The sequence below is a fragment of the Psammomys obesus genome, unplaced genomic scaffold (assembly GCF_907164565.1).
Source record: "Psammomys obesus unplaced genomic scaffold, mPsaObe1.curated_primary_1811, whole genome shotgun sequence".
NCBI classification, from domain to species: domain Eukaryota; kingdom Metazoa; phylum Chordata; class Mammalia; order Rodentia; family Muridae; genus Psammomys; species Psammomys obesus.
Window position 1 is genome coordinate 13,527,255 of NW_026592890.1, and position 16,904 is coordinate 13,544,158.

General features: G+C 43.8%; 1 protein-coding gene across 8 annotated transcripts in view; it reads right to left on the reverse strand.

Annotated features, from left to right (window-relative positions):
* The window catches only part of Wdr27 (WD repeat domain 27), an 84,577-nt gene that overhangs the window by 66,703 nt on the left and 970 nt on the right, over positions 1 to 16,904 (reverse strand). For 7 of the 8 annotated variants that reach the window (XM_055616154.1, XM_055616155.1, XM_055616158.1 and 4 more), the window contains exons 2-6: positions 8,113 to 8,305; positions 6,010 to 6,151; positions 3,664 to 3,788; positions 1,745 to 1,858; positions 187 to 238 (exon numbers count right to left, since the gene is read on the reverse strand). In XM_055616154.1, the coding sequence (XP_055472129.1) occupies positions 187 to 238; positions 1,745 to 1,858; positions 3,664 to 3,788; positions 6,010 to 6,151; positions 8,113 to 8,280 (601 nt within the window). In that variant the 5' untranslated portion in view covers positions 8,281 to 8,305. Of the gene's footprint in view, positions 1 to 186; positions 239 to 1,744; positions 1,859 to 3,663; positions 3,789 to 6,009; positions 6,152 to 8,112; positions 8,306 to 12,365; positions 12,434 to 16,904 lie in introns of all 8 variants that reach the window. The other variant, XM_055616153.1, reaches the window with a different exon arrangement.

The following is a 16,904-nucleotide window of genomic DNA, read 5'->3' on the forward strand; positions in this document are numbered from 1 at the left end:
ACTCATTAGACAGAAGAAAATCAGTTCTGTCTGGTTCATTATACACACATTTCTGAATGGCTCCTCACAGATGACAACTGCTGATTCTAACTACTGTTTGTTACACCTCTGTCTCTGGGGTAACAGCCACACCAGGAGAGTTTGCACAGCCTACTCAGCTGGAATGTAAAAGAATCTTTGATTTACCTGTTAAGATGGATGAGCTGTATATCAAGGATCCCTCACAATAGTCCCAGACCTTTAAATGAAAGACATTTCTTTAAGAGATATAAAAATGTTGCTATTATTGCTAAGCCATGAACTAAAATTTTAAGCAACAAAAATTAATCTACATAAATAACAATGAAAAGCTGAGTATGGTGGCACACACCCATAATCCTAGCACTCAGGAGGCAGAGGCAGGAGGATCTCTGTGAGTTAGAGGCCAGCCTGGTCTAGGAAACAAGTCTAGACGGCCAAGGCTACACAGAGAAAGCCTGTCTTAGAAAACCAAAAAAAAAAAAAAAAAAAAGAAAATATTTAAAATTTGCATACTGAATCACTACACTATTAAAACCCAAGATTTCAGAATAATGATGAAAACATCCTGATTCTTGCAAAGGTAACTACCTATGGATTTAGGAGGATTGCAGACACACCTGAGAGAGAAAGCAATTCCTGGGTATATAATCAATACTCCAATGAGTAGCTTAGTGAAGAAGTGCCAGCATGTCCCTGGGTGTGTGCCCCAAACATAGACGGTGTTCACCCACAGAACGGCATTCCAACCATGACAGTCACATTGGTTTGATGTATCCACCATCCCTTCTATGATAGACACAGCTTCAAGGACAATTCAAAATGTCAACTCTCTTCATTCTCATGACCACCAGTGATACAAGAGGCCTGCTGTCAATTTGAAATGTAAGACAATTGAAGAGCAACATCGCTTATCCAAGTAGAACAACTTGGATTTCTGCTCCAACAGCTGCTGACTCACAGAGGAAGTCCGGACCCACCTGGTGTCATCTAATAGATATTTCAAAATGACCATAGACTGTATTCTCACAGCTTCTGTGGTTTAATACACACTTGTGACTTTCAGCTTTTCTTTCAGGACAATGATAAATGTCCAGGGTTTGCTAGTAAAATCATAGCAACACTAGCTAACTTGGGGCTGCTCAGAAGTGAGCCTGCATTTCGCCCTGTCCTCTCACTGTGGTCACTCGGTCCTCAGCCATGCTGAGTGCTGCAGTCACGAGGAAACATTGCAGATACATGTTGCTCCCTCCAGATTTAGAGTTTTAAAAAGTCTTCACAGTTGTTCAATGTCCAAATGCTGGAGACTCAAAAAATGCAGAAAGGAGTATCCAGCCCCAATAAAACATCAAAAGCCCACTTCTCTGCAGGTGAGGAAAACAGCCTCCTCGGGTACATGCTTTAAACTGTACTCATCTTTATCTTAGGTGCATGAGTGCTTTGCTTGCATGCATATAGGTGTACCATAGGTGTGCAGTGACCCTGGAGGCCAGAACAGGGCAGTGGATCTCCTGGAACTAGAATTCCACAGAGTTTTGAGCAACTGTATGGGTTCTGAGACCAGAATCCTGGTGCTCTGCAGGAACACTGGTGCTCTTAACCACTGGGCCATCTTCTTTCAAGTTTTGTCATGTTTTATTACAAGAAAAACCTGTGCAGCAGTAGCAATCAAACAGCAGCAGCAATGTCCACAACATCCCTAACATCCCAAGCCATTGCTGCCCACCTTAAAGCTTCTGTCTTCAGACACAGAGATGAGGGTGTGTGCTTGCCAGGGACAGAACTCCACTGCTGTCACTGAGCCTTGATGGCCCTGCAGCTCCACCAGCACTGATTGCTTCTAGGATTTGAAAAAAAAAAAAAAAGTTATTCATAGAATTTTCTAGAATGACCAACATCAAGAAATCATAGTTCACCACAGAAAAGCGAGCTTGTTGAAATAAATCCTACAAGGCTGGGCAAAGGGCTTAGTGGGTAAAGGCCCCTGCCACTAAGAAACACAGCTATTCCAGGCATTGGACACTTCCCATGAATCGAGGAAGAAGACAGTAAGGGAAGGAGAGAACCAACTCCAGAGTTGTCCTCTGGCCTCCACACATGTGCTGTGGCACACGTGCTCACATGCATGTGCACACAAACACACACATACCACAGAATGTTTTTAATTTAAAGAATAAATTCTATTTTACACATCACTACTTCAAAATTTGAACTGCCCTAACTATATCAACTTAAAAGTTAAAAATCTGATGCCCAAGCTCTGAGAGAAGTATATCATCTGTAAGTAAAAGTTAAGAACCAGCCACATCTGATCTGGTACAAAACAGGAAGCTGACATCTTCTAGATTTCCTGTCCTCTGTGGCTCTCTCTTGACAAGACACTCCTCGACAGCCCATACAGCTCAGGGTGACAGTACGATGCTCAGCCTTTTACTATCTATTGTTCCTTTATGTCTGTGTCTTTCAGCTGTTTTCTCTGTCACTGTATGCCTCTTATCACTCTTCCCTCTACTACATATGTCCGTCTCTGCCTGCCTGTCTTTCTCTTTCCTCTACCACTATCTGAATGTACCTATCCTATCCTCTACCTCCCTTTGAAGCTATTCTCTAGCAAAGAGTAACTAAAACATAACAAGACAGCATGGCAACAGCACTATTTGAAAGGATTAGAAAGTGTGGCCTCATTGTAGGAAGTGTGTCACTGGGAATGAATGAATGGGCTTTAAGGTTTCAAAAGCCAATCCACACCAAGAGTCTTTCCGTCTCTGTCTGAGGACCAGGATGTAGGCCCCGGCTACTGCTCTAGCACCTTGTGTGCCTCCATGCTCCCTGCCATAATGATAATGAACTAAGCCTCTGAAACTGTAAGAGCAAGTTTGCAACCAAATGCTTTCTTATATCAGTCACCTTGGTCACGGTGTCCCTTTATAGCAATAGATCAGTGACTAAGACATTATAGATACAGTGACTGTACCCCCAAATGTTTCACATATCCTAGGGCCTAGGATACCACCTGATGATTCTTGGCTAACATCTTTCCTTACCCAAAAGTTTTAAAATAGATAGCAAAGAAAGCCATGGAAGGCAAAAGCACCTCAGTGCCTGTGCTGGCCTGGGAAATGAGAACCACAGCTATTCCAGGCACTGGCACTCCCCCATGAATGGAGGAAGTGGGGGCTCCTCCCTATCTCCAGAGATTTATAACCCCCAGCACTGCCTTACCACAGCTCAAGCACCAGTGCCCAGCAAACGTGGGGTTGGAAGTCCCCAACCTGGGGGACATTTACTTTTCTATAAACTGCAGCGAGAAGCAAGAGAAAGGTCTGAGTCACAGTGGAAAATGGATGTTTGACAAACAGGCAGCTGAAGCACTGTGTCATGCAGATTCTTCGGGAACTCCTAACGCAGGACACTGCTCAAGAAAGAACTATTTTGGTAAATGTGTCTGCTAAAAGTTATCCCTGACACATTCGTGCAAACAGCATTTCTGGTGGCTTATCAATTATAAGATTAAGATGTTTTTCTTGGTTTCCCTACAACATCTTTACAAAATACATTGAATAAAACTGCCATTTTAAAAGGGAAGCCCACCTGAAATACACCCCCAAATGTATGCTCAGTACCTCCACAGTGTGTCATTCTTACCTCTACATCCAGCACAGAGATTTTGTTTCCAACACACACTGCAACAGCACGATCATCCAGACTAAATCTCAAACACAACACTTTTTGTAAAAGGGATCCCAGAATCGTCCCTCGAGGAGTCAGTCCTAGAGCAAATTTCAGATATTAGTGTCAGAAGAATATGTCCTGTGCAGTTCTCTGCTCTAGAGGTACAGGCAGAGGAACAACGATCTGGTATATGATAATGGAACACGGTCTTTTTCCTGAGGCCTCTCGGTACAGGACCAAGGTCATAAGGAAACTAGTCTCCAGGGGGCCATGAGTACCCAGAATTGCTGCACAGACCAAGCTTGCCACCCAGCACTTCTGTGTCCATTACTACCCCTGCTCTGGCAGTGACACACGCTGACCAGTGTGGGGATCAGGAGATGGTGTGCCATGGCAACCCTGGCCTCTGAGGCTCTTACCACAAAGACAACATTTCCATACAGCCTGCGGGTACCTGGGCAACGATGCAAAACTTGCAGAGAAGATTCAAGTGCAGCCACACTAGCCAGGCCAAAATTGTAAGAGAAGATAATCTGGTAACTGCCATCTTCCCTGAGCCTTGGAAGCCACTGTTAATTAGCACAGATGTGTCACCAGTCAACCAAAAGACTCTGTGTGGTGGCTAATCTTAGTCTTCAACTTGACTACATCTGTAATCAACTAAAACCCAAGCAGCTAGGCACATTTGTAAAAGATTTTCTTGACTGGAGCTTGTGCCTTAAGTACTTATAGATATGTGAGAGATACCCAAGGTGAGTCTGAGTTTAAAGATAAAATAAATGGAACTCATTCATGGATTGGAAATAGAGTGAGCAACTGAAGGATTGGGCCCTGAGAGCCCAGACAGAAAGACAGCAAGAGGAGGATCTGTGTGGCAGGAGTGGCAGTGGTCTACAATGGTCTTAGACATGACAAGGAATTTCCAGCAGTAAGTATCTGAAGACTAAATTAGGAGAAGGTCCACACAGAAAGAAAGGCATGAGCCATCCGCACACAAATGGTTGAGTAAAATCACATTTCAAGCAGCAGACCTAAAAATGGTATGAACTGAGCTACCCACAATGCACAAGGAACCAAATACAATTAGGCTCCAACTCCTGCATGGTACAAGAGAGCTACACTGAGAGCTTATAGCTTTCAGGAAGTACTCTCCCTTCAGACCCATAATGCAAGCTCATCCTCACCCACAGGCACTTCAGCATACTAGATTAGACATGGGAACAATTTATAATGGTACCGTGTCAGATGCCAAAATGAACACTGATGCTATTTCAGAACCAGACCATCCATGTGAGGAAGCAAAAACAATGTTAACCATGAACATGGAAAAACCTCAGAGAACACCTTACAACACAGACAGCTGTGGCTCTAAGACCTCAGAAGTACAGCTGCTCTAAAACAAGAGGACCATCTACTCACAGCCACAAGAGTAGAGCTCCCTCCAACACAGAGAACCATCTACCTACAGCCTCAGGAATGCAGCTCCTTCCAACAGAGAGGACCTAGATCCTTCACCACTATGTCTGCAGCATGGAACACAAAATTCCCTAGGATACCTATGCCTGAGGTAAGGTACTCCATTCAGACTGTCCACAGATCCTCAGAGGTCTGCAATATCAATATTTAAAATAAGTAATACAGAATAAAGCCAGCAAGCCTCTGTATCAGCATATCACATAGCAGAGATCAGTGCAGCTAATGACAAGGTCCAACTAGACACCTGCAGCACTGAAGGGACTTAAAAGGTCCAACTCCTTGCTACAAACTATAGACTAGTCACTCTCTACGCGGTACTAGGATTAGATTAAACCCACGATCTCCTCTTTGGTAGGTGTCTTAATTATGGTTTCTACTGCTGTGATAAAATGTGATGGCCAGAAGCAACTTAGGAGGAAAGGCTTATTTCAGCTTATAGCTTGTCGTTCACCATCCAGGGAAGTCAGGACAATAATTCAAAATAGGAACTAATGCTGAATCCATGAATGGACACTGCTTACTGATTTGCTTCTTGTGGCTTGATCAGTTTGCTTGTTTATATACTTCAGAACCACCTGGTCAAGAAGGAACCATCACTGTGGGCTGGGTCCTTCTCAACCAATCATCCGTCAAGAAAATGTCCTGTTTGTTTGTCTAGAAGCCAAGATTATGGAAGCTTTTCCTCACCTGAGGCTCTCTCAGCTGACCTTGCCTGTGTGAGGATGAAAGTTATTACAGCAGGCAAGCCCTCTACCTACCACCAAATCTACCTACCACAGACGCCTCCTCAGCACCTCTTCATTCAGGACACGAAGGCTGTTAAACTGGTTTATGTCTGCTTACCTTCAAGTGTCTTTTCTCTGCATTCAACCACATTCCACAGTATAATATAATCCTGTGATGCAGAGCAGAGTTGAAGTGGATCTGCTTGATTTCCAAAAACCACAGCAGTAATCAATTGATGGTGTCCTTGTAGGGTGAGAAGCTTGAAAAACAAATAAGCTACTTATAACATCAAAAAGTATACAGAAAAACAATATAATTTCAAACCTAAGCTTTTCAAATGTATTTATTACATGTGTTGACTTTTAATTAATTCGTTAAAATTCCTGAATGCACTGTTGACCTTCATATCAACATGAAAAATAGATAATCTAACAGAAAAAAAAAGCCATCAAGAGAGTCCAGCAAACAAAAGGGGTGGTCCTTAAACACATACACCTGCAAAGTGAATATCTAAGTGGCCAATCAGCATGCAGTAAGTTCATGTCAGAGACAGTCCCTGTTCCCCTTACTAGGGTACCCACTTGGACACTGAGCTGCCATAGGCTACATCTGTGCAGGGGTTCTAGGTTATCTCCAAGCATGGTCCTTGGTTGGAGTATCAGTCTCAGAAAAGACACTTTGCCCAGATTTTTTGGTTCTGTTGCTCTCCTTGTGGAGCTCCTGTCCCCTGCAGGTCATTCTATATCCCCCTTCTTTCATAAGATTCCCTGCATCTTCCCAAAGTTTTGTTATGAGTCTCAGCATCTGCTTTGATATGTTGCTGGGTAGAGACTTTCAGAGGCCCCCTGTGGTAGTCTCCTGTCCTGTTCTCTGTTTTCTCCCTCTTCCTATGTCCATCCCATTTGCCTTTCTGAATGAGGATTGAGATCTTAACTAGGGTCTCCCTTCTTGCTTAACTTCTTCAGGTGTACAGATTTTAGTATGTTTATCCTATATTATATGTCTAATATCTGCTTATAAGTGAGTATATACCATATGTGTCTTTCTGTTTCTGGATTACCTCACTCAAGAATGTAAACTTGTACAACCACTTTGGAATCAGTCTGGCGCTTTCTCAGAAAATTGGGAGTAGTGCTACCTCAAGATCCAGCTATACCACTCCTAGACATATATCCAAACTATGCTCAAGTATACAACAAGGACATTTGCTCAACCATGTTCGTAGCAGCTCTATTCGTGATAGCCAAAATCTGGAAACAACCCAGATGTCCCTCAATGGAGGAATGGATACAGAAATTGTGGTACATTTACACAATGGAATACTACCCAACCCAGCAATTAAAAATAAGAAAATCCTGATAAGACTGTACCCCCCTCAGGGGAAGGTGATCAAAGAGCAGGCCACTGGGTTCATGTCAAAGACAGTCCCTATTCCCATTACTAGTGACATCATAAATATGAAAGTGTGCAACAGGGGACTGCTACACCCTCCAGGGCTAGCCTGAAAGGACCCAGTGCAGACAAGCTGTGGTCAGCCACAGCTCTGACCATCACAGAGCTTGGCACAGCCACTTAAGACTCTCCTGGATATTATCTACTAAGTATGTGCTTCTCCTGTAACTCAGCCTTTTCCATACGGGTGCACCAGAAAATAGCAAATAAACAAACCAACAAACGAAGCCACTTTCCACCAACAGCACAATGCTGTGAATAAAATACTGTGAAGCAATGGAAAGGAAGCAGCACAGGGCTCTCCCAAATACATGTGAACGAAAGAAGCTGCTGAAGAACGCACAACCTGAAATTCTACTCACATAGAGTTTAAACAGGAGGGAAATGTGCCTCTGGTTCCAGAGCTCAAAATGGCATTGCATTTAACGAAGACAGGGGGCCTGACCATAGTTTCCCAGGTGTACACGACACTTAACATCTTATTTCTCATTGCAAAGTAAGAAAGCTCAAGCTCGGATGTAAATGAGTAAGATGGGCCTTTTCTTGTTCATACTCTTGTAAAGACTTCTAAAGAAAGTTAATGACAGACCAGCTGCATTTTAAAAATAACAACTTAACATAATGGTTTTTCTTGTCAACATCGTTCTGCCATAGCTCATAGTTGTCTCCATGAAAGCCAATGTTTCCAGAATATGGGAGAAACAAATGGGCAGGGCAAGGTCTCTGCGACCCTGGACCTAACAAGAGCATGCTTGGTTTGTGACCTGCCTGGTGAGAAGGGCCCTTGGGGCTCCACACACAGAGACGGTTCCCATCTAAAGGAAAAGCACAGTGCTGTGCGCTGCAGGCAAGTGGAGCATGAGCTGCAGACTTCTGAGACTCAACCAGGTATCTCTCCGCAACTATATCACTTGTGTGGCCATGAGTGGAGGGCATCTCTGGAAGTGTTTCCGTTATTAGCCTGAAAATACAAAGCATAAGCAAGATGAGGGCAGGCACAGCATGTGATTCACATGAAAGTCTAGTTGACTCATCACTATTAGCATGCACACACACATAATACGTAACCACTCGCCACCACCCCCCAAAAGGAAAAGGTACCAGGGAAAAATAATGTCCTCTACTTCTCTCCCTGATCCCCACTTCACAGGCCCTCCTCCACCTTCTGGGCCAACTGTGAAGCTGAACAGCCCCCTCCCAGTGACCTGGCCTGAAGGAGGACCCCTGCATAGCAGAGTTGGTAACCAACTGCAATAGAAACCAAACCCCTGGAGCAGCATTCAAGTGTCCCAGTGGTTCTGGATGCATTCAAATATCTCAACAGTCTGTGAATGGAAGTAAAGTTACTATGGATTACATAATCAGTGAGTCATGGCTAAGTCTCACCAAGCATAAATTGACAAACATGTTTTAGATACTTTATTTACCTTATTAAATAGTTTAGTGAACATGACCACCGTAGACCTGTGTGGCAGGAGGCTAGAGGAATCCTTGATGCCATTCACCCCCACATCCCACTGTGGGCACAGATGTACTTGAAGGCACAGCCAACAGATTTTTAGTCATGCGGTTTCTGGTGCTCATCATGCCTATACCTTCCTACAAACAGCTAATCATGCCCCAGTCCATCCTTTAAAATTTTATTATCAGAAGAAAAAACACAAACTTCATTACTGAAAACTAAAAACAGTGGGATTTAAAGAAAATACAAAGTAAAGGATCTGCTTAAGACTGGGCCCTAGATGCTCCATCAAGTGTGCTGAGTAGCCATGCTTGATGAAAGCGCGTGCCCTGTTCCTTCAGTGTCTGTTACAGCTTGATGAGCATAATTTATAGAAATGACTGCCGCTGTTGGTATTGTGGAAGGTCAAACTGCCTTCTAAGTCCTTGTCCATGCTCAGGGCTAATACTGCTCTCAGCTCTGCTCACAGAAGCTTCCTTCTGCAGGCTACAGCAGTAACTATAGAGACTAAAAATAAGTGATTATTGACCAGCCATTAATGGGGAACCTATATTACTCCCTCCGAGGCTCAGGAAAATTCACTGAAGAGGAGGAAAGATGGTAAGAGATAGAGAAAGGAGTGGAAAGTGGTGGAACACAATCTTACGGCCAGGACATGGCCAGTGCCCTCTTGAATCCACAGCATCTGTGATTACCTACATAAAACCGATCCTGTCAATATTCTGTCATGGGGGAACATGGGGGTGGTCATGAGTTGCCACCTCTCCCTCAGGATTTATCAGTAGTTGATGGTTGCTGGGGGAAAAGAGACATTTTCTTCAGTGGCTATATCACTGGTAAGATGCCCATGTTCCTATAAATAGTCCTTCACTCACACCCCTATAAACACTCATTGGGTCACAAAAAAAAGAAACAAATAATATGAAAAATGGGCGTATTAACTGGGAAAAGAAATGGGATTACTCAGGGTGGGGAGGTGAATATGATCAAAACATATATGCATATGTGAAAATGTCATAATAAAAGTCATCACTATGTCTGGTTAATACATGCAAATGAAAACATTTTTAAAATGGGAGGGAGCTGAGCATCAGTCACCTGTCAGCTTCCTGACCATTGATGCAATCTGACCAGCTACCTCACATTTCTGCCAGGCCCAGAATTCCCTCCATTGTCGTACCACATATGTTCTACCGTCCCCCCTCCCTTGATGCCTCTTCTCCCATCCCCATGGCCCAACTCTAGTTTTCACATCTCTATAGACCTTCAAAGTTAAACAAATCTAAGAAATCAAAACCATAATCCGTATCAGAAGACATGCAATGTTTGACCTTCTGGGCCTGGGTTATCCTAATGTGTTTTCATGTTCCATCCATTACTCTGTAAAATTCATTATTTTATTTTTCTTTACAATTGAATAATCTATTTTGTGTACATGCTTTTATTATCCATTCATTGGTTAAGGGACATCTAGGCTGATTTCATTTACTACCTATTATGACTATAACAGCAATGAACATTAGATGTGCCAGTATCTCTGCAGTAGGATATAAATCCAGATAGATAGATACATACATACATACATACATAACATACATACAAAGAAACTGCCAGACTGATTTCATAGCAGTTGCACAAATTTGCACTTCCACCAGCCTGGATTAAGCAGTCTCAATTTCCACATCCACACCAGCATTGTTGTCATGTGTATTCTTGATAAAGGCCACTATGACTGGGGTGAGGTGGCATCTTAAAACAGTTTTAATCTGTACTTCCCAGGTAGCTAAGAACACCAGCACTTTGTTAGACATATATAAACAAGTGAAGTTCTTTTGTGAACTGTTCACCTCCATGGCCCATTTTTAACGGGGTAGTTTTCTTGTTTAGTTCTTTGTATATTCCCACATAATAATCCTGTCAAACATAAGGCTTGCATGGGTGAAAATCTTCCCTATGCCCTTATATGACATTAATGCTAAACTAGTAGTTTCAGAGTTTCAAAGAGCTCAGTCATATAGCTCAAACTACCGCTGGTCTACTGAAGAACAAATGCCTATCAAAATGTAACACAAGAAGAGCACAGGCCATACGTGACACACAGCAGGCAGCCAACGCAGGACAGGTTTGACACATGGCAGACACTTGTGCATAGCTGTGAGGGACCTGCATGGCCACCATGCACCAGGGGCCCTGAACTGGCCCTCACCTTCAGGACACCTGCATCTTTCCTACAGCTCAAACTTTGGGAGAATCCTTCTGTTGCTTTGTGAATTAACAGTGTGATATAAACTAGAACATAAATTCTCCTATTTCCCTACACCCCAACCACCATGGCTTGGAAGGTTCTTTCTAGCTGGTGCTTTTGTTTCTTGGTCTGATGCTAGTGTCTTCCATGGGCAGAATCTTGCTTGAAAAGGACAACTCTTGTCTGACTGGAGGGGTGTAGATCAGTACCAGTGAGGGCAGAAATCTGCAAGGCCTCACTAGCTATGGAAACAGGTATTTTGCTGACAGGCATGGATAGACATCAAAAGTAGTAGAAGACAAGAAACAGGACAGGAGCCTTCCACAGAGGACCTCTGAAAGATTCTACCCATCAGGAGATTCTGAGATACATAGCCAAACTTTGGGCAGAGTGCCAGAATCCTTATGGAAGAAGAGGGAGATAGAAAGCCTGGAGGGAACTGGAACTTCACAAGGAGAATAACAGAGCCAGGGGCCTGCAGAGACAGATACTCCAACTAAGGACCATGCATGGAGAGGACCACGACCCCCTGGGGGTGGGTGCAGCCTTGCCAGGCCACAGAGGAAAATAATGCAGCCAGCCTTGATGAGACCTGATAAGCTAGGGTCAGAGAGAAGGGGAGGAGGTCCTCCCCTATCAGGGAACTAGGGAAGGGGCATAGGGGGAGAAGAGAGAGGTTGGGTAAGACTGGGAGGAGACAAGGAAGGAGGCTGCAGTAGGGATACAACGTGAATAAATTGTAATAAATAAATATATAAATTAAATTAAATTTAATTTAATTTAAAAAAAAGAAAGAAAGATGGATCCGCAGATCCTAAACTATGGATTTTCAGAGCAAGCAGACTCTTAGGGCTTTATCTCAGCAACAGTATAGGGTGATTCTGTGGCTCTGATAGAGGCAGCTCCTGGCATGTCCAAGCTTAGAACCATAGCAGGTGAGATGGCAACAAAGCCCTGCCGCACTGATGGGCCTTGTTCTCCAGTGGGTGCTAGGAGATAGTGGAGGCAAACATGTCCCCTAGCTTGTTGGTCTGAGCAACTAGAGCTACTCTTTCTGAGACATAACAGTATGGAGAATCATAAATTAACTTGTAAATGTGATGTTAGATGCAAAGCTTCCATTGTGACATTCTCTAGACTGAATCCAACTTTCTTGCTATCGCATGGGAAGACACAGGACCCACTTTCCTATATAATATTGTATAAATTGGGAGGGTAGCAAATGGAGCATCTCGTGTTGCTCTTACCATTCAGGAACTAATAGAATGGATTAGTCTAAATACACATGAAAGAAGACATGACAGTAATACTCACCAAGATACCACATCTCAGGAGGAGCAGCAAAGGCAAGCCTCTGAGGAAGACATTAAGTGTGGGCAACCCTATAGTAAGAGATCGAACAGATATGCACACATATCTTTCTGTACACATGCTCATACTCAACCACACTTAAGCACATACCCAATACCACAAAATTTGATGCAAATAGGACCAATGGTGAAGGAATATGGTGACAACTCAAGGACACTGTATTAGTCAGGATCTCTAGTGCAACAGAACTGAGAGAATAAATCTATGTAAAAAGGGAACTTATTTAAGTGCTTACAGGCTGTAGCCTAGTTAATCCAACAAAGGTTGCCTGCCAATGCAAAGTCCAAAGTCCAGTACTGTTCAGTCAATGAGGCTGGGATGCCTCAGATGGTCGTCAGTATATGCTGGAATCCCCAAGAAACAGACACTTATGCCCGTGAAGGAATGAAGTTGCTAGCCAGAGAGGACAAGCAGGAGAAAAGCAAAGAACTTCCTTTTCCCACATCCTTAATATAGGCTGCCAGCAAGTGTGGCCCAGATTATGTGTGGGTCTTCCCACGCCACATGATTAAGAAAAATCCCTCACAGGTGTGTCCAGCCACTTGGGGTTTCGTAAAGTCGAGATGTGGTCAAGCTGACAACCAAGAATAAATGTCACAGACACACCACCACATCTTGTTTTAGTATAGTATTTTTAATTTATTCCTTGAGAATTCCAGACACTTAAACACCATATTTGGATCATATCCATTCCTGTCTCCCCTCCTCCAACTCCTTTTGGACTCTTCCACAAACAAATCCCTTTCCATCTTCCTGTCCTCCTCTCTTTCGTCCTTTGAAATAACCCACAGGGTCAGTTAGTGCAGCCAGTGTGTGCACTGGCTATTCAGCAGGGCATGCACAACCGACCAGTGGCCACACCCCAAAGAAAAATGACTCTCTCCTCTCTCTCCCCGAGAAGCCATCAGTGGCCAAGATTTCTTCAAGTAGAGGTGAGGTCTCATTTTGACTGGATTGGTCTTACAGAAAGAAGTCTTGTACTGTCACAAATCTTAAAAGTAAAAGCAGAAAGCAAACAAAACAGCTCAGCATCTGAAGTGACCGGAACTGTTTCCAAACAGGAGTGAGTGTGAGCATGCCTTCATATGCTGAGGTGTTCACGAGAGCTGAAGCAGTGCACTCACAAAGGCTCTTGGTGGCAAAAAGTCACAGGAGGCTGCCTTGAACATCAAGGGAAGGAGAGTCTGACTGCAGACACATGCCATCTTCACAAGGAGCACTGAGCCTAAGGTCCAAGCTGTGGGCCCAGCCTGGTACAACCCACATTGCTGTAGCGGCCTCCCCTGGCTGCCAATACTTGACATTCTCAGCTGCAGCAACTGCCTGTCCAACAGCCGCAATGTGCAACAGTCAGAGGTGTGGGGCTATCTGAAAAACTGACACACACAAACACACACTTGCAGTTCGAGCCCTGGATTAGCTGATACCCGGTCCTCCCTTAAATTAGAGCCCAGATAACCCCGTAAAACTGATGGTCGTCACAAAGCTATTTTTATCTGTGAATATATTTGTTTTTCTAATCAATACCCTGCCAGTCACCCGTTAGTTTTTCACCCAGTACTTTGTGCTTTCTCCCTGGCTCTCTAGAAATCAGGGGCAGCTGTGAGACAAGGTCTAGCAAGCGCAGCTCCAGAACAATTACCCCAGCGGTGCACAGGCTTGAGCTATGATGACACCCTCTTTTCTCCCTAATGGATGAAGAAAGTGGAGTACCCAGAGCAGGCACCTTCCTCATCAGGAGGGCAACCTGGCCTGTCTGTTGTGTGCAAACACTTTGCTGTGTTTGTGTTGAGCTACTGACATTGTGCGATTACTTTCCCACAGCTTCCAATACTAACATAACCAGGTACCTTGAAAGGATATTCAGTGACACTGTGGGACACTGCTCAATGACCTGACCAAAAGCACAAGCCAGGACTTTCTAATAATAGCCTGGAAGTCTGACCACACATGTACTGACCATAGGGCCCTACAGGAAATGGTCATAAAGAGGGTTGACAGCCTACACATAAACTTGGTGAGGCAATATGAGATCAAGTACAAGCAGAAAGAGTGCAGAAGCATGGAAGCTCCCAGGCTGGGCTCGAGCCCCTCAAGGTGCCCAAATTAGGCACAAAGTGTAGTCAAAACTTGGCCTTTTGGCCAAAAGCAATTCAAGGATGGTTGCCTCTAGTTCGTGTAACTTTAGAATATGAATTACCAGAAGAGCAACTATATAAAAAGAAAACAGACTTAACGAGAAAACCAAGAAGGGTAACGGTAGAGGTGGCTGTGAAAGGGTTAGACTAACTTTGTAACCTGTATGTCTTCTAAAGCCTATAGTTTTGAGTTTTAGGTTCAGGTTAAGCTAAAGCCTCTTAGTACCTTTCCAGAGAATGGAAAAATGTGACCCTATCTATGAGGACAGATAGAAAAAAAGGCAAGCAAGCAATGACCTTCACTCAGCAAACTGAAAAACTCCTGTCTTTGAGATAGCATTTCTTAGCAACAAACCTAGACTTCTTCTGAGTAGCTTTTGACCTCCAGCCAAAAGTCTGTAGCCCCTAATCTTCAAGGATGAGCTAACCACCCCCACCTTCAATTGCAGCTGCATCCACACTTGGCAGGACTGGCCAAGCTTGAGCACCTAAGACTAACCAATTATCTTACTTTATAGCTTCCTCATCCAATCCTAAATTGCCAAGACTGCAACTTCAAATCTCCCGCAATTTTTCTTTTAAAAACCTAAAGGCCTTTGTCTCCCGGTGCCACTCTTTGCTGACTGGCAGGGGTGACCCCATTGCGCAATGGTTAATAAACCTCTTGCTTTTGCAACGAGTCTTGGTCTGGGGGAGTTTCTGGGAAGGGTGCGATCTTGAACTCCTGAGCTGTGAGACCCCAGGTCTTACAGCTGCACCTGGAACAAAGGGGAATCACACAGGCCAAAGCCTACTGTTTTCCAGAGAGCCATGAGGCCAAAACAAACAAACAAAGAAAAAGATAAAAGCATCACAGAGTGCATGGGTGCACTTCCCCTAAGGGATGGGCCATGTACTCTAGGAGGGCACAGCTTTAGTACCCATTTCTGATGTGGCCAAAGTGGGGTAGAAGAGATAGGGTAGAACAACAACAACAACAAAAAACAAAACACAGCGCGTGCAACCAGAGAAGTATCCCCATCTCCAACCAGCAGACCCTTATAGCTGGTGCGAGCAGCCTCTGCAGTGTCCTTTACGCTAAGCCGACCACACTCAGCCGCTGTACCCTAGCAGGGAGTCAACAGTGCGTCTTCTTAGCTCATAGGTCTCTGGGACTCAGAAGCCTCACTCGGGCCCCATAAACAGAACTGTGTGAGGAGGGTAGGTATGCCCCACCAAGCTAGGTGCCTTGACCAAACAAGTCCCTCTGAGAAAGTTTGACTGTTTCCAAGCGGGATCTACAAAGAAACAGATGTTTACCACTGGAAGGGAGACTACTTATTTTTCACCACCAAACCACTGCTCTGTCTTTCTAGACCAGTGGTTCTCAGCTTGTGGGTCATGACACCTTCGGAGTCAAACAACCCTTTCACGGGGTTGCCTAAGACTATTGGAAAACACAGATATTCACATTACCATTTGTAACAGCAAAATTACAATTATGAAGTGGCAACAAAATAACTCTGGTTTAGGGGTCTGCACAACATGATGAGCTGCGTTAACTGGTGCATCGTTAGGAAGGTTGAGAACTTAGCTTTTAGACACAAAGCCATCAATCATTACTCAGTTCCCCAGTAGTCATGTACAACCACATGGCTGTGTTCTAGCCAGGGAGACAGGGAGAAGCATGTGGGCGTGAGTAACATGCTTCACTTTATAAGCCTGGCCCTTTATAAGCCTACGTAACTCTCCAACAGTTCTTCAATGGAAAGCCTAGTGTGTATGTGGGGGGAGGGGGACATAAAAGGTGGCTATACAGGATGGAAGGTGTCTGGTGGCCTGCAAGCTGAGAAGAGGATCTAACTGCCAACAGCCACACAAGGTCCTATGCACACAAAAGGGACTGTTACTATAGCAGCTGTTTGAGATAGCACTGCACCCATCTACACAACGTGAACTAACTTTTAAGTGACAAAACTATGCACAGAATTAAACATTTAATTGTGAAGGTACCACATCAATAATGTTGTCTTCCATCCTGAGCCATTGTCCTATTGTGCATCCTCAGCAATAAAATGGAATAGCACATCCCAGAGACATGCTACACACATGAGCATCAGACAAGTAAAAATAAGAAAGACTAAGTTTATTTTTCTAGTGAGATTATAGTATATGTGAAACCAAGGGAGCAATTCAAGAAATACCATGATGAGTGAATGATAAAGACACTGTGGTTCTAAAGCTAAGTCAGAAAAAAAAGCAGCCATCTCAGATATACTAAAAAATGTACATTATACAGAAAAAAAGATACATATGATTATTCTGTTATCCAAAAAGCATCACTGTTTCAACTACAGGTGTATTC